Genomic DNA, 27,776 nt, shown 5'->3' on the forward strand with positions numbered 1-27,776 from the left:
AAGGTGGCAGTTCTCCCCAAGCTGATATGGACATTCAGTGCAATCCCTGTCAAAATCCTTGTGGTTTTTGCAGAAAATGACAGGCTCATCCTACGATTCCTAAGGAAATACAGAAGACTCAGAATAATCAAAACAGTCTTGAAAAAGAGCAACAAAGTTGGTAAAGTACTACCACTTTCCAATATCAAAACTAACTGCAGAGCTGCTGTAATCAAACCAGCATGGTGTGGACATAAAGACAGACGTGTAGACTGAGGGAGTAGAACCGAGGGTATGGACAAGAAATCCTTACATATTTAGTCAGTTGATTTTCAACCAGGATGCCAAGACAACTCATGGGGAAAGAATAATGCTTTCCACAAATGATGCTGGGATAGCTGGGTGTCTATATGCAAAAGAATGAAGTTGGGCTCCTTCCTCATACCACCTACAAAAACTAACTCAAAATAGACTATAGTTTGAAGTGTGACTGTCAGGGCTATACCATAAACCCTTATGTGGAAACTGTACTGACCACCAGGAATTTGGATTAGGCAGTGGTTCTTTGCCTATGACACCAAAAGCATGAGTAACAAAAGAAAAGAGGCAGAGTGGACTTCATCAAAATTTAAACTTGTGTGCCGCAGAGGATGACGTCAAGACGGCAAAGGGACAACCCACACGAGGGGAGAAAATAGTTAACAGCTCAAATACCCGGTGAGGGACCTGGATCCAGATTATGTGAGGAACTCTTAGAACTCAACAATAGGGGCACCTGGGTGGCACGGCGGTTGGGCGTCTGCCTTCGGCTCAGGGCGTGATCCCGGCATTGCAGGATCGAGCCCCACATCAGGCTCTTCCGCCTATGAGCCTGCTTCTTCCTCTCCCACTCCCCCTGCTTGTGTTCCCTCTCTCGCTGGCTGTCTCTATCTCTGTCAAATAAATAAATAAAAAAAAAAACAAAAAAACAAAAGAACTCAACAATAAAAAGACAGAACCGAGTTTACCGAGTTTAAAAGTGGGCAAAGGACTTGAATAGACGTTTCTCCAAAGAAGAAGAGCTGAAGGCCAGCGAGCACATACAGGATGCTCAACATCAGTGATCCCCAGGGCACTGCAGAGCAGGACACTGAGAGCACTGGACACCCACTGGGACGGCCAGGGTAAAGACGACAGAAAATCTTGGGAAGGATGTGGACAAATCGTAACCATCATAAATAACTGGTGGGATTATGAAGTGGTTCTGCCACTTTAGAAAAACACTGTTCCTCAAAAGACTAAACATAGAATTATCAAATGACTCAGCAGTTTCACTCCTAGGTATATAGCCAAAAGAAATGGAAATAGAGTCACACAAATAAACTTGTACATGAGTCATGAGTGTTCTGTGCAGCATTTTTCATAATAGTCAGAAAGTGGAAACAGCCCAAAAGTCATCACTGATGATCGGATCATCAGAATGATGCTATGTCTATATGATAGAATGTTAGTGGGCAGTAGAAAGGAATGGAGTCCTTGATAATCCTTCAACACGATGAGCCTTGAGAGCTGTGCTACATGAAAGAAGACGGACGTGAAATGCCACATACCATACGACTCCAGTTACCTGCCGTGTCCAGAATGGGCAGATCCATAGAAACAGAAACTACACTAGTGGTTGCCAAGGGCAGGGGAATGGGAGTGACTGATAATAGTTATGGGCTTTCATTTTGTGGTTGTGAAAATGTTTAGAAATTAAATGGTAATAGTGGGTGCACAACTCTGTGAATATACTAAAAACCATGAAGTTACTACACCTTAAAAGTGAATTTTATATGAATTATTTCTCAATAAAACTTCAAAAGTTTAAGTGAGCTAGGGGCGCCTGGGTGACTCAGTTAAGCCACTGACTCTTGGTTTTGGCTCAGGTCATGACCTCAGAGTGAGATCGAGGCATGTGTCAGGCTCCCCACTCAGCGCAGAGTCTGCTTGAGTTTCTCTGTCCCTCTCTCAGCCCCAACCCCTGCTCTTTGTCTCTTTCTCTCTCTAAAATAAATAAATAATTTAAAAAATATTTTTAAATAAAAGTTTAAGTGAGCTGATTTTATGGTTAAAAACATACAGCCCCTTGTCCACGTGTCCCTGTGTAATTCTTTCATTTCTCTTGATTTTTTTGATTCAAATGGCCATTAGGCTTGATACAGCCAAAACACAAAACAAAAAAAACCGATTTTTTTTCCAAATAATTTATCAGTGAGTACTAGTCCTTGGCAGGGATTTCTGGACATAGCAATTCATTGATGATTATGGTTAAATTCTGACCCAATTGTAGATATCAAATTAACAGGTAAATGTTAGACTGTTAGAAATCCCATTAAGGCATTTTCAGTGCTTACCATTTAGTTCACAGTATTTCTTTCATGCTTGCTTTTCTTCTTATTCTAGGAGGGAGTCGGAAAGAAGAAACCACTCGTTAGCTCGTCACGCAGACATCCTTGCTGCTGTGGAAACAAGGCTCTCACTGTTAAACATGACTTTCATGAAGTATGTGGATTCCAATCTCTGTTGCTTCATCCCAGGAAAGGTAAAATAGAACTGCTTACCCAAGACAGCTGGATTGAGTTGCTTAAATTATTATAAAGCGATTGTTTAAATGTCAGAGTTGTACCCACCTCTCTGGAATGAGTTCCTGTGAGTGGATTTGTTCAGCTTCTGTACAGTAACTGATATAAATCCTTATCACAACAGTCTCATTCTGAAAACATACAGTAGGAGATCTGCTGTTGCTCAGAAAAGCTTGTTAGGAATTCATCCTCAACTCCAGTTAACAAACTAGTCCCATAAATAGGAAGAAAAAAAGGAGTTCCTGCTTAAAAACACATATGTGGGCTTTTACTCTTTGTTCAGGATCAACAGCAAACAAGATGGGTACTGTCCCTGCCTTCAAGATTGTTCTGATTTGGGGGAGGTGGAGTGGGAGGGACAAGCTGGTTTTTGTTTTGTGTGAGAAGCGTTTCATGAAGATAGATACTTCCAGATTTGGCGAGAATAGATAGTTCCTGGATAGCAGCACAAGAACTGTTGAACACAGATTTACCGTCCCCAAGTTCACGAAGGCCCAGCGCTCCACGTGCTGCTCAGTGCTTGTGGTGTCTTGAATTGTGAGTAAATTCAGATGGAGTCTGTCTGTATCGTACATGGAGGACGCAGAGATGGATTGAAAGGTCCTTTTGCTGCTTAGTCGATACTAGCAAAAGATTCCCTTAACGTGGTCAGAACTAATCAATTCCTAGAGAAAGTTGAATGTTCTTTTTGCTATTTCCATAGATACTTAACACTGGCAATATTTTGTATATACTTCCTCCGCTTTCAGTTTTCTGCAGTGTTTATTGGGGGCGGGTCCTGTTTCTTATTTTATTTAAAATATTCTTTAGTATATCTCCCTTTCCTCCTGTTAGCAACAAATTCTTCTGTGGTGATTCTGATTCTTACGGCAGATTGCATTCAGACCTCACGTACAGATCTCAACTCTAAAATGTTCCTGGGAAGTTCATGGAACTAGTGTAGGTTGTCCCCTACAGCCTCGTGGTTTTTGTCACATATCTCATTGTCAGGAATGTGAATATTCAAGAAACATCTTACAGTTTTCATAACCTCGAGAACACCTCAGCCAGTCATTACGAACCAGAGTGGAGTAGTGTGTGCTCAGTCCCCACGGCCCGCACAGCCTAAGATACTTAGTACCTGGCCTTTACAGAAGGGGCCCGTCTTTCTAGGCGATCAGGATCATGTGATTGGAATGCTGGTCTTGACTGTCTGAACAAATAAATCCAGTTGAGTCCTGCTGGTTTTTTTGCAAGTTTCTGTTGACTTTTCACGTTAATTTTAGGACCAAAATAACAAAACCAAGATGGCAGCCGTGGAAAATGTCTTAAGTTTTCAAGGCGCAGCAGGTCCCCCCACCCCGGGCATCAGCTCAGGACAGCTCCTCACTGAACCCCTTTTTGTGCCCTCAGTGGCAGAGCCGTCAGGAAGGAATTTTGTGCCCAGCCTTACCTGTAACACAGACCTGTACCTGTCCCTTTCCCTTGTCACTGCTCTCATCTTAGATGCGTGAAATACTTCTGACCCTCAGTGCACCTGATGACACCTTTCCTTTCCATCACGGCTGTGCAAGCTCTATTCCTGTGCCCTTGATAAGAACACTGAGGCTCAGTGTTTGACAGAAGCTTTGCACCAGCCTTCTGATTTTTCCTTAATAGTACCCGTGTCTCCACAAAAACTCACCCTAACTTCTCTCCTATAAACCTGAAAAACATGGGATGCCTGGGTGCACAGCGGTTGAGCGTCTGCCTTCGGCTCAGGGCATGATCCCAGCATTGTGGGATCGAGCCCCACATCAGGCTCCTCTGCTGTGAGCCTGCTTCTTCCTCTCCCACTCCCCCTGCTTGTGTTCCCTCTCTCACTGGCTGTCTCTCTCTCTGTCAAATGAATAAAAAAAATTTTAAAAAAAAAAAAAAAAAAAAACCTGAAAAACAACCCCACCAAAAAAAACAACAAAAAACCAGAAATGATTTTTGTTTTTCTTATCACACTTAATTCCTCTTGAATTACTATGTTTCTTAAAAGTGCCTTCTTTACAGCTTATATTTTGCCTAAAACAACAAACACTCTGTATCCTCAGATTATGACTTTTTTCCTTTTTTTTTTTTTTTTAATTTATGTAATCTCTGAGCCCAGCATGGGGCTCAGACTCATGACGCTAAAATCAAGAGTTGCCTCCTGTACCTACCAATCCAGCCAGGCACCACCCAGAATGTTACTTTTTATTTTCATGTAGCTGGTACTTTTTAGCTTGCTTAGACAAAAACGAAACTGCTAACTTAACACACTTAGCAGTATTGGGGTTGTTTTATGATTGCTCCCCTTTTGTACTTCTCAGCCTTAAACTCCTCACAGTCTGTCTTCAGAACTGAAGGACGTGGTGCTTAATCCCCACATGCCTAAGCGAGTACATTCTATAAAATTACTCTCTGTCTCAGGGATGCCTGTGTGGCTCTGTCGGTTACACATCTACCTTCAGCCCAGGTCATGATCCCAGGATCCTGGGATCAAGTCCTGCGTCAGGCTTCTTGTTCAGCAGGGAGCCTGCTTCTCCCTCTGCTTGCTGCTCCCTCTGCTTGTGCTCTCTCGCTCTCTGGCAAATAAATAAATAAAATCTTTAAAAAATAATAATAACTATCTTGCAGTGTAACATATAATCTTTATCCGGTATATATGGTTTCTGTATTGGGTTATTCTTATATTCCCCTAGATCCTGCTTCTGGATTTTACTTAAAAGTTCAGGAACTTTCATACTTCATAAAAGAACTCATTTTTATGGTTTTGTTAGAATTCATGTCTATAGTAAACATTTCATTCACAGATTACTCTCACAAGCTACTTAAGTGAACCTGGATAATATCAGCATTATAGTTTAAATTGGAATGCCTGATGTATATCAAAATTTTGGAATTTTAAACTAACACTTGGGAAAAAAGCATTTTTAAAATTATTCTCTGAGGCGTGTGGGTGGCTCAGTTGCTTAATAAGCATCCGACTCTTGATTTCGGTTCAGGTTGTGATCTCAGGGTCGTGGGATCGAGTTGCATGTTGGGCTCCACGCTCAGCACAGAGCCTGCTTGAGATTCTCTCTCTCCCTCTGACCCTCCCCCCTCTAAAAATAAAAATAAAATTATTCTCTGAAAGAGCAATCAAATTTACTCCTAAAATCAAGTGGTAGGTTAAAGATGGCAGATTGAATACATGTTTACCTCGAATTCCTCCCAAAGCTTGCTCTTCTAGTAAAGGAGCTAATTTTAAAAAGGAAAAAAAATATCGAGATCCATGAGAGTGAAGTCAGGAGAGCAGCAGCAACAAAATTCTGGAAGCTGGAAAGTACACAAGAAAGTGGTAGGTGGTTTAGCAGAGCTGAGGAAGTTAAAGCCTAGACGGGCCGCGGGGAAGCTGGGAGGCAGTGTCCTCTGCAGGGCTGGCCTCTAGAAAGTTCCAAGTACTGCAGAGAGGGGGGCTGACACAGGCAGTGGGTCGCAGCTCTGTATTTAAAAATGATTTAAACCTACAGGTCCCCTCTCCAACTTCAAACAGCTAGGTCATTGCCCTCCTACTGAGTGAAAAACTAGGTCACTCACGGAAAGGGTTTAAAGGGTCTCTGGACAGGGAGACCACACAGATCACAAGGACATTAAAATCTGAAGAATTCAGACTGGTTGGTAGTTTGCCACTGTCAATCCTGGAAAGGGATCAGCAAACAGGGCCAGGTAGTAAGCATTTCTGGCTTTACAGGCCACGTGGTCTCTCTCAGCTCCTCAGCTCTGAGAAACAGCCGCGGACAGCATGTGGGAAATACACGCATGTGTTCCAATAAAACTTTATCGACAGAAACAGCTGCAGGTTCTGTAGGGCCCCAGCTGCCGACCCTGACCACTGTATTGATATTCCGTCCATCTTCTGTCAGAACTAAGAGACTATAGGTGCCCAGCTCACTCCTCTGGACACTTTACAAGTCTTCTGACATAGTGAAGTCCCACTTTATACAGTAAGTTCAGGGTCCAGGTTAGCAGTCCACACATACTGAAGCACACAGGTGAAGAGAGGCCACCTGACCATTCCGGGAAATATAATCATGAAGAAAGACATGGGTTAAGTCCCTCTTCTTAATTAAGGTATCGTTAGTGGCCCTAGTAACAGTTCTGTGCTTATCGAAACCCAGTGCTTCCCAGAAGTCAGGATTTTCAGTGTAAATGATTATGCAAGGTCTAGATTTTTCTGAACAAACTTAAAATCTTCAAATTAGGTTTTGTTGGTTGGTTTTTCATGTTTTGGCCAGGAAGGCGGTGGGAGAAATGGCGGTTTGGCATTTTGTAATCTCTTCTTTGTTTCTGGCAACTTCCTATCTTGATGCAATTTCACATTTGCACAGAAATTGTAAGAATGGTATAAGGATCTTCCATAGGTCTTTTATCCAGATCCTGCAGTTATGTACATTTTGTCCTGTTTGCTTTTACTCTCTAAGTATGTGGTAGTTTTTTTTTTTCCTGAACCATTTCAAAATAGTGGCGATACTGTGACCCTTTATTCTGAAATATTCTGATGTATTTCCTGAGAATGGGCATTCTCTGAGCTGCAGCACAGTTAACCAAATCAGGGAATGTAGCTTTGGTGCAGTGGCCTCTCTCACTGACAGCCCACATCAGCTTTCACCACTGAACGGTGATACTCGTCCTCGCTGCTCTTTTTCTCAGTCCAGAGCCCAGTCCACGGTCACACTAGACTCTGTAACCACCTGAATGTGCAGCAGTTCCGGGCTTCCTTTGTGAATCTTGATCTTAACTTTTGAAGAACATGGGTCTCTTATTTTGAGAAATATTCTTCAATTTGAGTTTATCGAATGTTTCCAGAATGTTGTGCTTTTTGTTTCTTTTAAAATCAATTTTAATATGAAGATGTTCTTAGAAATCAGTATTATTTGGGAACATTTCTTCTTTTTGTGTGCTTGTCCCAAAATAAGTATATATGGTCCTTGAACCTTTAAAATGAAAAAAGAAGAAGCAATCTGTTCTTGCGTTGACTTTTGCGGCCGCCCCCCTTCCTGGTGTCCCCACCCTGCCCCCCCTTGTCTTCCCCCTCCTGCCCTCTGGGCTAAGCAGGGGGGTTCTGGTGAGCTGTCTGCATGCTGGGTTCTTAAATATGAGCAGAGAGCAGCGACTCATCAGACTAATATGAAACACAGAATAAGACAAATGGGAGAAAATACCTTTGAGAAAACCATATGAAGATATAAGACTTAGAAAAGAATACGATTAATATTCTGAGAGAAATAAAAAAAGAGTCAAACACATGCCACATAGAAATAATCAGAAATTTTTAAGTGCACTTAAATTTTTTAAATATAGAAAAAATGTTTAATTAAAAGAGGTAGAAGGGAAAGTTAAGGAAATCTCAAGTAGAACAAAAAGAAGGAATGTGAGAAAAAATTAGGATGTCAAGGTTCAGTTTTCTTTTTTTTTTTTTTTTAAGATTTTATTTATTTATTTGACAGAGAGAGAGACAGCCAGCGAGAGAGGGAACACAAGCAGGGGGAGTGGGAGAGAAAGAAGCAGGCTCATAGCAGAGGAGCCTGATGTGGGGCTCGATCCCATAACGCCGGGATCATGCCCTGAGCCGAAGGCAGACGCCCAACAACTGCGCCACCCAGGCGCCCCGAGGTTCAGTTTTCTAATAGGAACTTTGCTCCACAGTAGATTTCACAAGATAGAAATTCTCTCTCACAATAGTCCACAGGCTCCAGTCCAGTCAGTAGTGTGTCATTTATTACGGTGCCAGTTTCACACATGCTGCGAGCATTAGAGACGCACCATATCTGGTCAGTACCATACTTTGTAAAATATTATCTTATCACCTCAGGCTCAGGTGGGATTCAGCATGCAGCATATTTGAAAGCTGTATAAACAGTCATTGAGAGTTTGAGTGACCAGGGGTGCCCAGCGGGCTCAGCCAGTGGAGCATGTGATCTCCAGGTCCTGGGTTTGAGGCCCATGTTGGGTATAGACATTATTAAAAAGAATAAATAAAACTTAAAAAAAAATAAAAAGGATTGAAGGAGTGATCTGCTGAGAAGTAGAAAATTACAAGCTATTAAAAAAAAAAAAAGTTTAAGTGATCAGCCTAAGGCCTGTGATCTTTCCAGTAGACCTCAAGACTTCTCATGCTGTTACATTCTTGCTGCTAAAGTAATTTTCAGAAAGTAATTAATCCCACTTGGAGGGTGGAATATTTTGAAAATTGGGTCAATACCATGCTTTTCCTAATCCACACCATTGCAGCCACCGGTCACTCTGAATGGCAGAAGCAGTGTAAGTCGTCTCTCCTTCATCTTGTCCTTCACACGTAACTTTGGGACAGAGGAAAGAGAATGGTTTTAATTTATTGAAAATGTGGATTATCCCACTTGAGTAACATAATCTCTCTATAGTAAAATTTAGAAATGTTACCTTTCCTAATGGAAGACTTGAGCAAATGGAGAGAGAGACCTTGCTTTCACACTATTATCTCAAAGACCAAAAACAGTAACGGTGGTAGTGTAGTACAAGTTAGCTTACAGGTGCAATTTATCCGTTAGTTCTAGGGATTAGAGCTGAGGCCCTAAACGCCTGAGGAAGGTTCAGCTGCCATTCCAGCAAGAGGATTAGGAACTAGGGTGGTCAGAACTTTGTTTCTTCCCCATGTATGTTAGGTCTGTGTCTCTCCATTGCAATTACACTTAAAGTGAGAAAGGGTCTCTTACTACCCTTTAGCGGGAGAGGGGGACCCGAGGACACCTCATCCCAGCCCATAGTAGGTTTAAGAAGAAACCAAAGCTCTGAGGACAGAGCGCCTGGTCCCAGAGCAGGAAGTCAGGCTGGGTCCCCAGGGCTTTGGGAAACCGTCAGGCTGGAGTGAAGTGGGTTTGAGTCAATTCCTCTACCCCTCCTCGCAGACAAGATTCAGTGTCGTAGTTTAGTCCTCTGGTTTCTCTAGCAGTTTGTATATCCCTTTTCCTATCCTTTATTTACACGTCTTTTGCCCTGTGGTTGTCTTCAGAGCAAGAACTGTATTTTATTAATCCTGATTCCTTAGCCCTAGCACTTGGTACAGAAAATAAATGTGCGTATGAAAAACATGAAGGATTGTAATAAGCCCAAAGCCGTGCGGTACAGACGGTATTGCCACCGGCGGCCAGCACCTCAGTCCCGTCGCCCCGTAGGTCTTCACCTGGATTGCACAACAACAAGTGGTCACTTCTCTCCCTGTTGAGCCGTTTTCTTTTAAAAACAGAATGGAGAGTGCTAATGAGAACTCCTTATTTTAGGTGATTGATGAGATTTATCGTGTGTTGAGATACGTCAATTCTACCAGAGCCCCTCAGCGAGCTCATGAAGTACTTCAGGAGTTAAGGGATATCTCGTCCATGGCGATGGAGTACTTCGATGAGAAGATCGTGCCCATTCTAAAGAGGAAGTTACCAGGATCAGATGTGTCTGGAAGACTCATGGGCTCTCCTCCAGGTAGCTCTTCATACGTTCAGTGTAAAGTAACACCCATACCCCCTTCCCTAACTTGCTCTCCGCCCCCACACTTAATCCTACATTGTGACCTTTTCAGTGTCTGTAAATAGTATCTGCGACGTGATTTTTAATGACACATTGATCACAGACCATAACTTGTGTAACTAATCCACTGCTGTTGAGCACATTTGTCTCTCGTTTCGCAGTATTTAAACTACACTTTGAAGAACAAGCTGGTGGCACATCTTTGTACATATCCACAACTGTTGACATACAATAAATGTATTAGAATTCCTGGGTAAAAAGCCATATTTTTGTTTGTGGGGGTTTGTTTTTGTTTTTGTTTTACGTTTCTGACTAGTTAATATCCATTATGCTAAAACAGAATGAAATAAATACCAGATAAAACCCAAAAAATTCTCCATGGATATTCAATTGTTTCAGCCCCTAGAATATCTAGCTACTACTTTAAAAAACAGGGTGCGTAAGGCTATTTTGAACCCTATCACTGCATCTGTGGTAGCTGTTTTGCAAAAGCATATCCAGTCCGAGAGATTTGTGCCCTTATCTACTGAAAGACCAAATTGTTACAAGTATCTTCAACCCTTGCAAATACTTTAAATCAGGAAAGCATTTTTAGTAAGACGTTTTGTTCTGTTCGGATGAGTTAGCTCCCTGGAGTGCTGAGTGGGGTAACTGAGTGGCTGTCTGTAATTGAATCATAAAGCCTACAACATCTCAGCGTTGATAACATCAGTTATTTATTTGAGTACCTGTTATACGCACAGCACTGTACTGTGTCCTGTGGAGACTAAAAGGAAGTGTAATACATGGTGTCTGCTCTCAAGGATCTTACTATGTCAAAAGGTGAGACATATCCAGACTCACAGTTAAATTATCATTGGCAAGAGAAATAATTTAAAGAAGGGTCCATTGAAATGCCAAATGAGTAGCAGAGACAAGATCTTAAGGAGGATAGAACCATTGTTGACTGGTCTGCCTGAGAGTTCACAAGAGGTAAGAAGTGATCTAAGCCTTGATGTGTTAGTGGAAATTAGATAAAGGTAAGCAGAGAGAGAAGGAAGAATGCATCAGTCCAGGAAAATGTTCTGGTTATTAAATGTATGTATAAGGAGAAAATAGTCATGACGAGTTTAGGGTAGGAATGTATCCATCTAGTCCTTTTAGAAAACCTTTAAGAGATAACATTTTTTAAAAAAGAGGTTATTAGTTTATGATAGTGATTTTTATGCCGATATTACCTTACAGTATTCCTAAAACCGTGATTCCAAAGCCGTCTTCCTGCATCACATCAGAAATTCTTCATGATCATCGTGTGTGATATGATCCACTTTTTGGTGGTATCCCTCTTGGCTAACGTGGGAGCTCTTGCATAAAACTAAGTGCAGAGGGAACTTAAGAACATGATAGGCCTGTACTTTGAGAACTCGAATGTTAACGTTTGCTCTTGTGAAAGAAGATAGAAAATAGAACTATTCTAGTTTTACTGCTTATATTTTCTTAGTAGGTCTTGAAATGTCTTCTCGTATTTTAGTACAGGTTTAGGCTGTTAAATGCCCTTCTCCGTTTCCTGGTGATCACACATTGCCGTGTGAACCCGAGCATCAGAGTTCAGACTTATTTACTGTTAAGACATGGGTGTCTGATTAATCCATTCAACCAGGTAGATTGCCGAGGGAAAATTATGGGAAGTGCTATTATAAGGATATTTGTTTCAAAAGAAGTTTAATCAAGTATTACCGGTAATGAGACATTTTAAGTGATGAATTGACCATTTAAAACCATTTCTCCGCAGTTCCGGGACCTTCCGCAGCCCTCACAACGATGCAGCTCTTCTCCAAGCAAAACCCTTCAAGACAGGAGGTTACCAAACTCCAGCAGCAGGTTAAGACAAACGGTGCCGGTGTGACTGTTCTCAGGCGTGAAATTTCCGAGCTTCGCACCAAAGTGCAGGAACAGCAGAAGCAGCTTCAAGACCAGGACCAGAAACTGCTAGAGCAGACCCAGATCATAGGCGAACAGAACGCGCGGTTGGCGGAGCTGGAGCGCAAACTGCGGGAGGTCATGGAGAGCGCGGTGGGAAACTCCTCAGGGGCTGGGCAGAACGAAGAGTCTCCTCGGAAACGGAAAAAGGCAGCAGAAGCCATAGACTCCCTTAGGAAATCTAAGCGGCTCCGGAATAGAAAGTAAAGGGGGAGAGGGGGTTGTTTCTGGCTCCAGAGGAAGACGCGGCTTAGCAGCTGAAGCAGTTCACGCACATCAGGACGCCAGGGGCCACACGGCGCCCCGAGGCTCCTGGGCTTTCAGAAGGAACACAACTTCAACTCGAACTCTCACGGTTGGGACAGTCTTCTCCCGCTTCTCCTGGTTGAACTGATGCACAGAATCTTTTTACTTTGCAATAGATTTGTACTAACCAGACCTGTCCTATCATGTTTCGAGGAGTTAACTTTTTTTCTGTGCAGATAATGTTTAAAGTAAGTTTATTTGTTCCTGCGTATATGCACATTACAGAAGGATCTGAAACAAACCAGTCTGGACGGACTAGAAGTTAAGTTGAATACAGAAAATGTCCTGTTTCACTTGAAAGAAAAGACCTACTTTTTAAATGGACAGTTATCTTGTTTTAAAAAAAAAAAGTTGACTTTTTGTTATAAGTGACCTTTGTCTGGAATGTCTGAAAAGTAGTAAATGCTTTTTGGTATCGAAGTAATGGGTGACTAAAACGGACTTCCGCAGTATTGACTGTAGGAGGGGCCTCTACAGTATTGACTATATATTTTTATAAACTACTGGCAAGGGACTTAGCCGGTTCCCCACGAGTGTTCAGTCCTGTCCTGGGGCCACGCCCTGCATTTGCATGGATGCATGCACGCGTCGCCCAGTCGGCTCACGTAAAAAGCTCTTGCACTGATGCTGACCTTGAACCTCTGCTTCTCCACTTTGTAGAGCAGCGTTAGTTTATGTGAGAGCCTAACATCTTCCACCGCCACGACAGCTTGCCTCCAGGGAGGAATTAGTCCATTTGTCCTCCAGTTTTAGGGGAACGAGGGAGCATTAAAGCCCATTGCTTTCTCTGTTCTCTGTAGGGTTCAGGTACAGTGGCTATGGCAGAACCCCAAACTCCAAGGCTCTGTCAGTGTCGGACCTCTGGGGACTGGCAGTGGCCCTTCCTCACCACCGTGTGTGTTCGTTCATGCATCAGTGTGGTGATCACCACGGGTGTGAGGGGAGACCCACTGGTGGGGTGCAGTTTTGCCATGAAAGAAGGCTCATTGAAGAAAATCCTACTATGAAAAAGCATTTCGATCATTTCATTTCTGGGGGATGACCTGAGGGAAGCTTTTAAATATTAATTTCAAGCTTTCCTTATCCTACAACTTTAAACAAAAGCTTTAATTTCGTTTGCACTCCTGTTTTGAGCGTGTAACTGGAAAAGCATGTCTTGCACTGTTCACCCTTCTAAGCGGTCACTTTAACAACCTCCAAATTGTGTACAGTGGTTACTTTCCCCAGTTGTATATTTTTGAGACCTTCAGCTATTACTGTCCTCGTTTTATTTTAATGTACTAAATTATGTAGTTATTATTTGACTGATAAGTTCTTTTATCAACTCTTAACAACTGTTGCCTTGGGCTTCAGTTATTTAAAATAGGTTTAGGTGTAATATAGAAAATTATCCCTGTCCAGGTGGGAGTTGGACACCTGCATAAAACCTAAGGTTTTGGTAAGTACCTTAGTTGAATAAAAGCACAAGGTTACCGCCCTTTTTACCCGTCCACCGTGACATGGTTACGCATCCTTTAACCTCACCAAACGAACCTTTTTCTTATCCATTTTTAAGATTGTCCTTCCACAATACTGTCCTTAGATTTTGATCAATTCTCTGTCTGACTTGGAAACTCCATTTACAATGTAGTATGTTTTCAATGAAAAAAAAAAAAAACCACCATATAACATCCAAGTGTTTCATGGTTTGTTGGGAAGGTAATTTTAAAATAAACAATTTCCAAAAAAAATTTGTCAGCTAAGGTCATCCATAAAAGTCCCCGTCTGGAACTTGTTTTCTCGGCAGGTGTCATTTTTGTAATCTTAGGATTTAGCCATATTGTCCTAACTCTGGAGCAGGCCTACTGGAATACTCATGGCCGTGAATAGTCTGCCTTCCTGGTAATAGGAAGACTCTTGAGAGTAACCAGGTAACATGTTTACAGGTTTACAAAGTAGGATCCTTATGCATCAGAGGGATACAACCTCAGATGATTAGCAGTTGTTCATGAATTATTTAAAGTTCCCTGGGTTTCTTCTTAAACTACACCCAGACACCCTAAACGTAGAGTCTTCCATTAGTTAGCATGGGCATTTGGCTTTTGTAGGAAGCATCCACACTGTCAGAAGGTAGATTTTCTGTTTCAAAATCCCAATTTCTACAGGATTCGCTTGTAACTGTCTGTCTGTAAGGCCCAGGAGTTGCTCTTGTCCATGCACGAATGTTCCGCAAGAGTAGGCGAAGAAAGCACTACAGTTTTCTGTTTAAGTCTTAAGTCTTACCTAAGACATCTTGCTAAAAAAACACGTTAGGCTGTGGCCTTGACCAATGTGATAGCTGTTACACTTGTTTTTGGATAGCATAGTGGCATTTAGGGTTCGACAGATCACCAATCACTTCCATCAGCTGAAACCGACACGCCATGGGAACGTTGCAGACGAGCCTCCCGAACGGGAACGTCTCGCCCGGGGTTAGACACCGGCGGCTTTGGCGCCGTGTGCGAGTGTTCTGTTGTCCTGGAACAAGATGCCATGAGTTGCTCTGGTCCTCTTCCTTGGCTGTTTCTCAGAGGAGACTTCTCTGTGTTAGCGGGTCACTCCCACTTGTGAATCGATTATGACTCAGTGCCCACGACACAGACCCAAGGGGAAGAGGCGTCAGGAAGGACGGGAACTTGCCCCGCCTCACTGCCCAGGGCCCCCTGCATCTCTTCCACACGGACTCAGCTCAGTTTCCACGTAATCCGAAATACAAATTCTTTCAGGACATGCGGTTCTAGAACCTGCTGCTTTTCAAGCTCCTTGTTTTCTGTACAGAGCCTGGAAATAAAGGGGCAGACGCAGAGTCACAGTAATGCATCATACTGTTTTAAAAATTGTTGGGGTGCCATCTGGTCCAAAGCCACTGGTTTTAGAAGCAGCTTTTTTTTGGGTTGGTTTTTTTGTTTTGTTTTTTTGTAAAACGTGTTTTTTGGAGTACTGAACTTTACAGGGGCTTGCCTTAATCTCTATTTAGTAGTTTCAAGGTGTATGCGCTATCATTCTTCTTGTTAAAATGTTGACATATTCTATGTAGCCCCGAAGGTGGGTAAACAGTATGAGTCATGCCTAAATAAATAAGCTAAAGGTGTCACTATAGCTGGTTTTTTTTTTTTTTTTTAGAAAAGATGGACATGTGAACAGAGGCTATGTGTGAAAAGCAAAAACCATGGCACCTTGAGATTGCACTATTTTATGCATTGTTTTCTATGCCATTTCATAGCCTGCACTTTAATCTCCAAAGAAACGATGTATGATGTGTTTCCCAAGACAGGGCACTTAATTCTGTTTTACTGAAAGAGTTTCTTGGAGGTGGATCCCTCTCCTGAGTTCTCTATTTCCTTAGCCATAATATTTTCTAGGATCTAGGAACTCCTGATTTTGTCCGTTTCCAACAGTATAAAATTTTAATTTAATGTAATGTAAAATCTCATCCTTGGTGATCAGCACATTCTTACATCCTGCCCCAGCCGCGAGTACCCGTTTGTTAACACTTATCCAACCCTCTCAAAATATCATGGAAGTACGATCTGAAGCCAGGAATAGAGGCATTCTGAAAAGTAAACGTCCCGTATGATGCAGTCTCTCGGCACTGGCTATTGAGAACATAAAGTCCGATCTGATAATGCTGTCCAACTTCCTGAGACCTCAGTCCCTTAAACTAGTCCACGAAAGGTTACTAAGTTAAAACTCCTCGGAAATAACAAGCTTCTATAGCCCGCCATCTGAGGTCAATTCTTTTCAAAAAATACTAAAGCAATCTAAAAAATGAAACTAGCAATCGGTTGACTGCTGCCCACCATTTCCTTTTTAATAGCAGTACTTTGTACTCGCGGTAAGTATAGGCTTAAGTAATGTTGGCCTTTTCCAGCTTCCTAAGAATCTTTGTTAAATTCCTAAAATTCAAAAGTTAAATCCAAATTTGTCCTGTTGTGTCTGAAGGGAACCATGGGATTTAGAAGCATATTGGAAATCTATTAGGTCCATTGCCAAAGTATACCGGTCCATATTCAAAGCTATACCAAAAGTTTAGAAGTGTTTAAAATTCCTTTATGTGGTACCGTGTCTGTTTACTTATGCTCATGAGCACCAATAAATTCCTAGTTTGCCTTCTGGAATTTTAATTGTGATAACCTAATTCAATTATTGGAAGTGAAAAGCACCTCCCGCTCACACAACAGGGTACGTGAATAAATGTGTTGTAACCAGTGCTACTTGTTTTCTTTGTATTTCGTGCACAAAAGACGGCGGAGCTCCACTTCTAAGGAACCCCGTGTTACTAGCTACCATTCCTATCTGCTCTTCAGGCCTTCACAGCCGCCCTGTGAAGCAAGTGCACCCTAGCTCGGGAACTTACACACAGGTTGAGCAGCATATGTACAATATTAGACAACCAGGTGCCTAAGTGGGATTTGAACACAGACCTGCCCGCCTCCAACGCTCAGGTGCTTCCGGCTACACTGTACCACATTCTGAACCAGCTGGGAGCTTTGAGACTCTAGCTTACGTTCATTCTAAGTTTAATAATAAATATATAGGTGAACATTCCATACATGTACTAGAAGTAGCCAGTGACAAAGCTGCTAATGTTGAGGAACACGTAGAACTTAACACACAAAAAGGCTGCACTTGGAGAAGGCAACTTTTGTCCTGAAGTTTTTTGGCAATGGATTTACCCTAAGCATGCAGGTAGAACATGTTTAAGGCTTCTAGGACCTGTAATCCTATACGACACAGTCCTAACAGTAGGTGGGGTCTGAGGCCACTAAGACAAGTCCATAGTTGCCTTACTGTCAGAGTTGTTGCCAATCAATTCACAAGAGTGATCACCACCAGTTCTTTTGCCCTGTCAGGGACGAATACCAGTCCACTTTTCAAAATTCCCTCCAGCTCTAAAATGGAACGTTCAGAATTTCAATGAAATAAAAACATACAAATCAATCTCACAAATTGGACTTCATGAAAATTTAAAAGTTTTGTGCATCGCAAGACCCTATGAAACAGAGTTAAAGACAACCCACAAAATGGGAGTAACTATTTGCAAATCATGTGTCTGATAAGCGGTTAATACCCACAACGTAGAGAGAACTCCTAAATCTCAGCCGTGAAAAACCCGATTTAAAACTGTGTGAGGACTTAAATAGACATTTCTCCAAAGGATATAATCGAACAGCCAAGAAGCATTAAATGTGCTTATCACCACCCGTTAGGGAAATGCAAATCAAACCTATAAGGAGACACCGCCTCACGACCATTATGATGGCCGCTATATTTAAAAAACAATAAAAAACCAGAAAGTAACAGCACTGGCGAAGACGTAGAGATACTGGAACTATTCTGCCCTGTTGGTCATATAAAATGGTACAGCTGCTGTGAAAAACAGTGTGTTGAGTCCTCAAAAAATTAAAAATCAGAGCTTCTGGGTTCGTGAACCCGTAGAGATGTGGGGAGCACCACGTGCCTGGAAGGGACCCGAAGTTCCAAGCCCTTCTCCCCTACCTCACCCTATGCAACAATTCCATCTGGCTGTTGATGCCTATCCTTTGTCATATCCTTTAATAAGCTGGCACACACTAAAAAATTAAAAATAGAACTATCACACGATCCAGCACTTCCAATTCTGGGTACAGAAAAGAACTGGAGAGCAGGGTCTTGAAGAGAGATGCATACACCATGTCCACAGAAGCTATTCACAATGGCTAAAATGTGGAAACAACCCAAGCGTCCACTGACAGATGAGTGCAGAAGCAGAACGTGGGGTGTGTGTACCATGGAATATATTCAGCCTTCAAAAGCAAGGAGACTCTGACCCCTGCTACAACATGGATGAATCTCGAGGGCATCCGACTCAGTGAAATAAGCCAGTCACATAAAGACAAGTGCTGCAATTGCGCTTACATAACATGCTTGGATTAGTCACAATCACAGGCACGGCAAGTAGAATGATGGCTGTCAGGGGCTGGGGTTAGAGGGGTGGGGGGCAGAGAGTTTCAGTTTTGCAAGAGGGAAACAGTTCAGAAAATGGCTGGTGGTGATGGCTGACAGCTTGATTTCCCCCTAAGTACTGATTTGCTGTGTTCAACCACTTTTGGTGTAGCGTGTCTTCATTTCCATTCATCTCAAGTATTTTTTGATGTTCTTTGTGACTTTGTCTTTGACCCATTGGCTATTTAGGCCTGTGTTGGTTAATTCTCACAAAAAATGAGTTTCCCAAATTTCTTTCCATTTTTGACTTCAATTTTCATTCCACTGTAGTCAGGAAACATATCCTGTATCATTGCAATCCTTTTTACTTTCCAAAGCTTAGTTTATGACCCAGAATGGGGTGTATCAGAGGATGTTCCATGTGTACCTGAGAAGAATATGTCTTCTATTTTTGTGTAGAGTGTTTTATACACAGTTTTGAGGTCTAGGGGGTTCACTGTGTTTTCAAGTCTTCTATTCCCATGTGGATCACGTCTGGTTGTTCTTTCCATTATTGGAAGTGGGGTATTCAAGTCTCCAGCTGTGATGGTTGAATTTGTCTACTTGTCCCTGCAGTTCAGTTTTGCTGTCATTATAAAATGACACTTGTTATCACTATGTTTAGAGTCTATCGTGTCCGATACCTGCAAATCCACTCCAGCTTTCTTATCATTGCTGTGTGCACGACATACCTTTTCCCATTATTTTTTTTCAAGTTCTTTGCGTCTCCAAATCTGAAGTGTCTCTCATGTAGTCACTATATACAGACAGCGATATGCATTCAGTAGAAACCATACATGGAATTTTTATTTTTCCCTGTGTGAGACAACCCTGTCCTGTGATGCTGGGTGGCAGCAAGTCACAGCATCCACTCAGCCATGTGATCACGGGGGTAAACAACTGATTCAACCATTCTGCTTTTCATTTCAGTACAGTATAGTCAATAAACTACATGACATATTCAACACTTTATTATAGAATAGGACTTGCGTTAGGTGGTTCTGCCCAACTATGGGCCAATGTAAGTGTTCTAAGCGCACTTAAAGGATGCACTGCTAAGGTATGATAGTCTGTAGGTTAGGTGTATTTTTTTAATGTATTGTAATTTTTAAATGCATTTTTTTAAAGGATTTTATTTATTTGACAGAGAGACAGCCAGCGAGAGAGGGAACACAGCAGGGGGAGTGGGAGAGGAAGAAGCAGGCTCCCAGCGGAGGAGCCCAATGTGGGACTCGATCCCGGAATACCGGGATCACGCCCTGAGCCGAAGGCAGACGCTTAACAACTGAGCTACCCAGGCACCCCTAAATGCATTTTTTAAGATTTTTTTTTTAAGTAATCTCTACATGCAATGTCAGGTTTGAACCTACAACCCCGAGATCAAGAGTTGCATGCTCCACCAACTGGGCTGCCAGGTGCCCCTAAATGTATTTTGACTTATGGTTCATATTTTTAACTTACCATGGGTTTATCAGGACATAACCCTACCAGAAGTCAACAAAGATCTGTATTTGGAGCTTACATTTTTAGCTAGTCTGTCAATCTCTGCCTTTTGATTGGACTCCTTAATCCATTCACATTTAATGTTATTGTCAATATAGTTGGATTTATCTTTGCTATTTTACTTTTTGTTTCTTGTATGTCTCACGTCTTTCCCCCCTCTATTCCTCCTTACTGATTTCTTTTGTATTAAGTGAATATTTTCTTGTGTAAAATTCTAATTCCTTTAATGATTTTTTCACTACATGTTTTTGTTATGTTCATAGTGGTTGCTCTAGGGGCCTACCATATACATCTTATCAGAATATTTCAAGTTTATTCTAACCTAATTACAGTGACATATAGAAATGTTACTCCCATATAGTTCCATTTCCTTCTCCACTTTGTGCTATTATGGTTAGACATATTATATCTGTGCATGGTACAAGTTCCAAATACACTGTATATTTGTATATGTGATCAGGCCAGCAGTACAATTATATACATATTGCTTTCTACAATTGCTTTTTAAATCAGTTAAGAAAGTGGAAGAAGTAAGTGTTTATGCTAACTTTTATAATTACTTACCTTTATTGGTGCTCTTTATTTTTTTCATGTGGACTTGAGTTACGTTCTGGGGTCACTTGCTCTCAGCTGAGGAACTTCCTGTAGTATTTATCAAATAGCTCTTTGAGCAACAAATTCTCTCACTTTATGTTTATTTGGAAATGTTTACCTTCATATTTGAAAGACATTTTCACATATTTGAAAGGGTGGCTCAGAGGGTTAAGTGTCTGCCTTTGGCTCAGATCATGATCTCCAGGTCCTGGGATGGAAGAAAAAGAAAAAGAAAAAGAAAAAGAAAAAGAAAAAAAGAAAAAGAAAGAAAGAAAGAAGAAAGAAAAGAAAGAAAGGAAAGAAAGAAAAAGAAAGAAAGAAAGAAAGAAAGAAAGAAAGAAAGAAAGAAAGAAAGAAGAAAGAAGGAAGGAAGGAAGGAAGGAAGGAAGGAAGGAAGGAAGGAAGGAAGGTAGATAGTTTTGTTGGATATAAGATTCTTAGTTGCCAGGGTGTTTTCCTCCCTGCACTTTGACTATGCCATTCCACTGCTTTCCGGTCTCCACTGCTTCTGATGACAAGTCAGCTGTTGATGCTGTGGGGTTTCCTTGTATGTGATGAGTCATTTTTCTCTTGCTCTTTCAAGATTTTCTCCTTGTGTTTCAGCATTTTATAATGATGTATATGGGCACTGATCTCTTGTTTTGTCCATTGAGTCCATGAACTTGGAGTCCCCTGAACTTGGATGTAAAGATTAATGTTTTTCAGCAAATTTGGGTCGTTTTCAACTATTTTTTTCTTTGATAAATTTGCCTACATTCCCATTACTTCTATATTGATGATCTTAACGGTGTCTCACATTTCTCTGAAGTCTCTCTGGTTCGTGTGTGGATGTGTGTGGTAAAATATACATAAGATACTTTACCATTTTAACCATTTTTAAGTGTACAGTTAAGTGGCATTAAGTATATTCACAATGTGTTACAATCATCACTGCTATCCAGTTCCAGAACTTTTTCATCATCCCAAACAGAACTCTGTACCCGTTAAACAAGCTCCCCATTCCCCACTTCTTCCAGCCTCTGTTAATGTCTATTATTTTTTATTTGTCTATGTCTGGCCAACTTTTATACTTTAACCATAGCAGCTGCCTTTCTACCAGGCTTTCATGGGTGGGGGGCAATTTTTTGGCTTAAAAATACAAGTCGAAGAAAATTACTGCCTGGGGAAAAATAAAAAATATAAGTCAGATGGGGATGGGAATCATGGCAAATTTCATTTGAAAGGATTTTTTTAATACAGAGAGAAAACACGTGTGCAAGAGTAGGGGAAGGGGAGAAAGAGAAGGAGAGAGAATCCCAAGCAGGCTCCACACTCCGCATGGAACCCAATGCAGGGCTCAATCTCACAACCCTGAGATCATGACCTGAGCCGAAATGAAGAGTCAGACGCCTAACTGACTGAGCCACCCAGGCGCTCCCATTTGAAAGGATTTTTTGAGTAGCTCTGTGGTCAGAAATTGTCCAAATTCGAAGTTGATATTCAGAACCTGATAGGAAAAAAAAGACATGCAGGTGGCCAATAGACACATGAAAAGATGCTCGACATCACTGACCATCAAAGAAATGCAAGTCAAATCCACAATGAAATATCACCTACCTGTCGGAATGGCTCTTATTAAAAAGCTATCTTGTTGTTTAACTCCGATACTTTTGCAAAAACGTTCCTACAAAATGCTTCAGCTTCAAAGAGATTCATGGAAAATGACTTTAAAAGTACAAGTTTTCTGATAACTTAAAAATCATAAAACTAAACTGGGTACAAATATCCAGAACAAATAGAAAAACTGGATTCAAGTACAACAGGTACCAACATATGGGAATGAATGAACTCACGAGGATGATTATGATTTTTTATGACTTTTTGTTGGAAATACTGCTAGTTCCTTAATGTTTTATTTTCCCAGACTTAAGGAAATGTCTTCTCTTAAGCTATCTATGACCTACAGCAATTTGGTAAAGTATAGCTTTGTAAACAAAGATGAAATATTGACCTTTTCTCTGTACCTATTCCCTCCGGAATTCAGAAACTCTTGAGTATTCTTTTCATGCCAATATAGGTAGTTCTTTGCATAAGATAAGAATCTGTTTTCTATGTAACAGGACAAACCTGGAAACACTGGCCATCTTACCAAGGGTTTGACTGGAATGTCATACTTGAGAGAGACCTGCATGGATTCAGATATGACCACACGGCTTTCAGGAACCGCTTGGATAAATCCTCTGGAATCTTGCTCACAGGGTTCCTGGCAGCCGCACCAGGTAAGGAAGGAAGGTCGCTGCCTGGTAGATCCAGGAACCTCAGCACATCTGGGGGGATCTCAAGGAGGGAGGAATTCACCCAAACTATAAATATTGCAGGTAACATCTGATGACAGTCCTTGGCTTGGCTTCCTGGCTTTAGAGGCTTTTAAAAGTTCAATCTGAAATTCCTAATGAAAAGGTCAAGCAAAGCAACCTTTAAAAGAGCTTATATAAACTCTCGATTGCTATTCTTGTTGCACTATCTAAATAATCAGACCCAGTTTAATAAAAACAAATTAGTTTACTGTGATTACCTTGGGGGAAAAAACTGATTGTGGAGAGAAAAATTATTTTTGCACCTGACATTAGATTCTACTCCTATTGTCTTTGAGGACCTGTTTTACACCTGCAAACTGGAGTGGATCCTGAATTCTTCTAGCTCAAATATCTGGCTGTGACTCTCTGAACTAATGTTTCCCACTTTCTCCCATCCTTCTGATTTGCAATCACTAGAACAAAGACTGCTCTCCAATCTCCTTGTAACGGACTACCAGAGGTCCTCACTACTGAGATGGCAGCCACAGCTATGGGAAATGAATGCTGGGTAACATCCCACAGCAAAAGAAGGCTCCACCTGCCATCTGGTCCTCTGCACACCCTGGAGACTTCTGAAACAAACTGACGAGGAAGAGAAGTCGCAGACATCAGAGATGTAGACTGCTTCTTCCCAAGATACCAGATCAAGACATTGTATTTTAAACATGAAACCCTTTGTTCTCTCTCTTTTCCATTATCCTGCTATTGGCCTGGAAAGATAACACCATTACTGTATCTTCTAGGCTTTTGCTAATTGGGCCAACCTTTCAGACTGCTGGATTTGTCATCAAAAACTCCTATCTGCCCATGATACTAGAGACCTCTGGTCCTCCCTGTGACCCATCTCTCTTCTATTTCCAACTATTCCCCCCTCCACTTTCGAAGTCACTTAAAGGAATCTGACTTTCATTGGCCATCACATCCATGCCTTGTGTGTACCTTTCTCCAATTATAACTCTACTTGCCCAATTAGACACAAATACTGATGCAAATCATAGTACATTCATGCCCCCATGTTCTTATGATTATCTAAATCAGATGTGCCCGAAATCACAAGATCTCACCAGTGGTAGCCATCTTTGCAAGGCCGAAGTTGTTCCTGATCATAGGATCACTCCTGATTATCTTTGAGCTGAACAAGGTGTCTGCACTGTGGCCAACGCCGCATGTTGCACATTTCTGGGGAAGCTGAAACTTGGCAACAGAAAGTCACCAAACAAGCCACTTAACGAGCTTACAAAAGTAACTCCTTCAACAGGGTCTTTCTCTGACTTGGTTTTGATTGGTCTGGGTCTTGGGGACCATGGCTCCGAAGTGCATTCCAGACACTGGGAATTAACCTGCTCTAACAACCAGAGTTGGCTCCCTAGCGTGCTGCATTCCCTCAAAAGCTTCAGATGCACGTTCGCGGCCACCGACCACCAAGCCCACGAGCTCCCTAGGAATAGAAAGTCATGAAAAGAATGAAGAGGATGACCCACTTAGAAGTCCTGAGCCTAAGTCATGACCTGTGCTTACCACAGAGCACCAGCAAACACTGAGACCTTCAGAGACTAAGCGGGGTGTGGTGCCAATGCCTTAAATTTTTTCTTCTTCTTCTTTTTTTTTTTTAAGATTTATTCATCTGACTGAGCACAGGGAGGGGGAGCGGGAGAGGGAAAAGCAGCTGAGCAGGGAGCCTGATGCAGGACTCAATCCCAGGACCCTGGGATCATGACCTGAGCTGAAGGCAGACGCTTCACTGAGTAAGCCCCCCAGGCTTAAATTTTGATCACATCCTCACGAGGGCTGAACATAGGATCAAAAGCGGGAGAATTGTTAAAAAAGAGACAAGGCCACGGACGGAATCGGTTCTGCTGAGTCCCAGTCAGCAAACCGAGACCTAACACTCAACCCAACTGCAGGTTCACCTCTCCCAGAAGGTGACCTTCAGCCCCTGGGTCTGGAACTCCTGGTCTGCACCAGGGAGGGGACCCCTGACCATGGGGAGGTATCCTTCAGCCCCGGGTCCCCACCAGTAGGAGGACCTCTTGACATGGTAAGGGGACCTTCAGCCTCAGGTTCCCACCAGCAGGGGGACCCCTGACACGAGGAGAGGAACTTCAGCCCCAGATCCCCACCAACAGGGGGACTTCTTGAGGCGGGAAGGGGACCTTCAGCCCCACCAGGGAGGGGACCCCTGACGCAAGGAGGGGACCTTCAGCCCTGGGTCCCCACCAGTGAGGGATCCTCCTGACACAGGGAGGGACCTTCAGTCCTGGGTCCCCACCAGCAGTGGGACCTCCTGATGTGGGGAGGGATCCTTCAGCCCCGGGTCCCCACCAGGGAAGCAACCCCTCCGACGCAGGAAGGGATCCTTCAGCCCAAGTCCCCACCAGGAAGGGGACCCCTGATGCGGGACAGGCACCTTCAGCCCCGGGTCCCCACCAGCGAGGGGACCTCCTGACGTGGGGAGGGGACCTTCAGCCCCGGGTCCCCTCCAGGGAGGGGACCCCTGACACAAGGAGGGGAACTTCAGCCCCAGGTCCCCACCAGGGAGGAAACTGCCTGACACAGGGAGGGGACCTTCAGCCCTGGGTCTCCACCAGCAAAGGGGACTACCCGACCTAGGAAGGGGACCTGACCGGCGCCCACACAATTCTGGCTAGGAGACCCGGCACCGACCCCCAGGGTCCGAAGCCACAGTTTGTGCCACTCAGAGCTCCTCTGTCTGCTAGGTGGGATGCTGGAAGATTTTGTGTTTTTGGTTTTTTTGGCAAAATAATAAATTATGTGAGATTGGCAGATAGTTGTTGCCGATGTATTATTCTCTCAGTGTTTGCAGAAAATTTCAAAATAAAAAAGAATCTAAAAAACATCCTATTTATTTTAGACAGAGAGAACATGAGCTGGGGTGAGGGAGGGGCATGGAGAGGCAGAGGAAGAAACAGACATCCCGCCGAGCAGGGAGCCTGATGCGGGCTCCATTCCAGGACCCCGGGATCATGAGATGAGCCGAAGGCAGATACTTAACCGACCGAGCCACCCAGGCTAAAAAAATAATTTTATACACCCACAATCACTGGGGTCCTTGAGGATCTCCAAACGTTTTTGAGCTAGTTGGCTTTCAGCTGTGAGACCTGGTCGCAGCCTTAAAGCTGCCAGATATTAAGTTTGCCACCCAAGGTGGCTGGAATTTTCCCAGCCATAAGGACGAGATTCCACCTCAGAGATGAGAGGCCTTCTCTAAAGGGACCAATAAAGCCCCTGAGGCAGAAAGGAGAGGAGACAGGGGCAGAGGGGACTGGGGCTGAGCAGAGGGCCTCTGGGGAGAGGACTAAGAGCCCCACCAGCACCAGCATCGCACCAACAGGGGCAGGACTGCCCTGTAACAGCAGTACGGAGCTCTGAAGGAAGCACTCTCTTTTAGTAGTTTGCAGAACCTGAAGAAGGGGCCCAGGAGGACCCTTGAAGAGATCTTGGAGTACCCAGGGTGCCAGGGAGGTCATGTCCTTGGTTAATGAGAAGTCCTGGCCAATGGTCCCAAGCCCAGGAAGGCACCAGTCAGGCTGTTTTGCAAGGACAGCCCTCGACTAAGACAGCTGGGCCCGCAGGACCACACTGGAGTTGGTGACACGAGCTCCATAGCGACCAGCCCAGGACTGCGTGTCCTGGCCCCAGTGTTCAAAAGACACAAAGCGCATGGCCATCCTGAAGTTAGAGAACACGTGGGTGACCTGAAAGCAGACGTGGTTGTTCCACTCCTGGATGGGATCCGGCGAAACAGAGAATTCATCCAGGACGTTCTGCCTGGCATCTAGAAGCTGGACACGGAGTCCATACTCACAGCCACAGTCGTCTCGAGCTCCCCACCAGTCAAGACACACAAATTTCAATCCTGCCACTATCTAGCAGCTCTGGCCACAAACCCTCTTCCTCCAGGTCCAGGACCTGCTTTTTGTTACACCACCTGAAGGAAGACACGAAGCAGGTCTGCGAGGGAGCCCCAGGCACCGGTGACAGGTTTACCTCCACCACCCAGCCGTCCCCGCCGTGCTGCACCGTCCAATTCTGGAGGCCTTCCTGGCTGCAGGGGTTGCGGATGAGGTTGCGTCTGACCGGTCGGAGCTCGCAGAGGCGGCTCAGGAGAAAGGGCCTGTCGTCCCGGGCGGTGGGCAGGCAGCTGCGGATGAGCGGCAGCACGGAGACCTGCTCCCGGGCCAAGACGCGCAGCCACAGGGCCTGGCTGTCCACCAGGGCGCGCCAGCCACACCACACCCGGCGGCAGCACGCCAGCAGCGTGCGCGGGGGCACGTGGCTCAGCACCAACAGGAGCAGCTCCGGGGGCAGCTGGCTCAGGTCCAGCGCCTCCTCGGGTTCAGGCTCCCGCGCGGGGACCCGGGCGCACCGGCGCCGGGAGGCCCAGGCGCCCACGGTCCACCCCAAGACCAGGTGCGGCGGTGACCTGGATCAGAGCCCAGACTCCTCGCCGGCGGCTCTCTCCTGTCGTAACAATATCTTCCTCTTTGTAGTTTTAGCTGAAGTTTCTTTTGTGAAGGAGAAGTAGTGACTAATTTTGGAACAGATGGCCCTCGCAGAAGAGGCTGTGGCCGCGACTGTCCATGGCGGGGCGGCAGGGGCACGAGGTCCCCGTGCCTTCCCTCTCAGCGACGGTGACTTCTTTCTTAACCTCCAGCGGCTGCGCTCCCTCCTCCGCCTGAGGTTCCGCTTCCTACAGCAGCCGAGAGGCGCCGTCACGGACCCACTCTGCACAGCTCAACAGCTGGACTGCGCCGCGGCTCGAGCCCGCAGCGAGACAGCCCGCCGGTTCTTTCCACCGACGCTGATGTCACGGGGGCGGGGCCAAAGGGGTGGGGCCAGCGCGACCAGACCGTGGGGCGAACCACTGGGCCGGAGGGGCGGGGGCCGTGGGGGCGGGACCAATGTGCCGGCGGGGCGGGGCCCCGGCCTCTGTCTTCACCGGGAGCAGCCGCCGCCGCCGCCTCGG

General features: G+C 44.0%; 2 protein-coding genes across 2 annotated transcripts in view; one reads left to right on the plus strand and one right to left on the minus strand.

The window, feature by feature from the left end:
- FBXO28 (F-box protein 28) overlaps positions 1 to 16,602 on the plus strand; it is a 30,708-nt gene extending 14,106 nt beyond the window's left edge. Inside the window, exons 3-5 of the mRNA XM_002922400.4 lie at positions 2,404 to 2,542; positions 9,869 to 10,064; positions 11,881 to 16,602. Of these exons, the coding sequence (XP_002922446.2) occupies positions 2,404 to 2,542; positions 9,869 to 10,064; positions 11,881 to 12,275 (730 nt within the window). The 3' untranslated portion in view covers positions 12,276 to 16,602. The remainder of the gene's footprint in view (positions 1 to 2,403; positions 2,543 to 9,868; positions 10,065 to 11,880) is intronic.
- A 5,215-nt stretch (positions 16,603 to 21,817) lies between these two features.
- On the minus strand, positions 21,818 to 27,238 carry LOC100478421 (F-box only protein 27-like; the record flags this gene model as incomplete). Its single annotated transcript, XM_034666591.1, is given in 2 exon segments — positions 21,818 to 26,646; positions 26,648 to 27,238. Coding segments are annotated over 2 exon segments (876 nt in total), but the record flags the coding sequence as incomplete, so codon positions are not given.
- Between the last annotated feature and the right edge of the window lie 538 nt (positions 27,239 to 27,776).

Source organism: Ailuropoda melanoleuca, chromosome 8 (genome assembly GCF_002007445.2).
Source record: "Ailuropoda melanoleuca isolate Jingjing chromosome 8, ASM200744v2, whole genome shotgun sequence".
Taxonomy (NCBI): domain Eukaryota; kingdom Metazoa; phylum Chordata; class Mammalia; order Carnivora; family Ursidae; genus Ailuropoda; species Ailuropoda melanoleuca.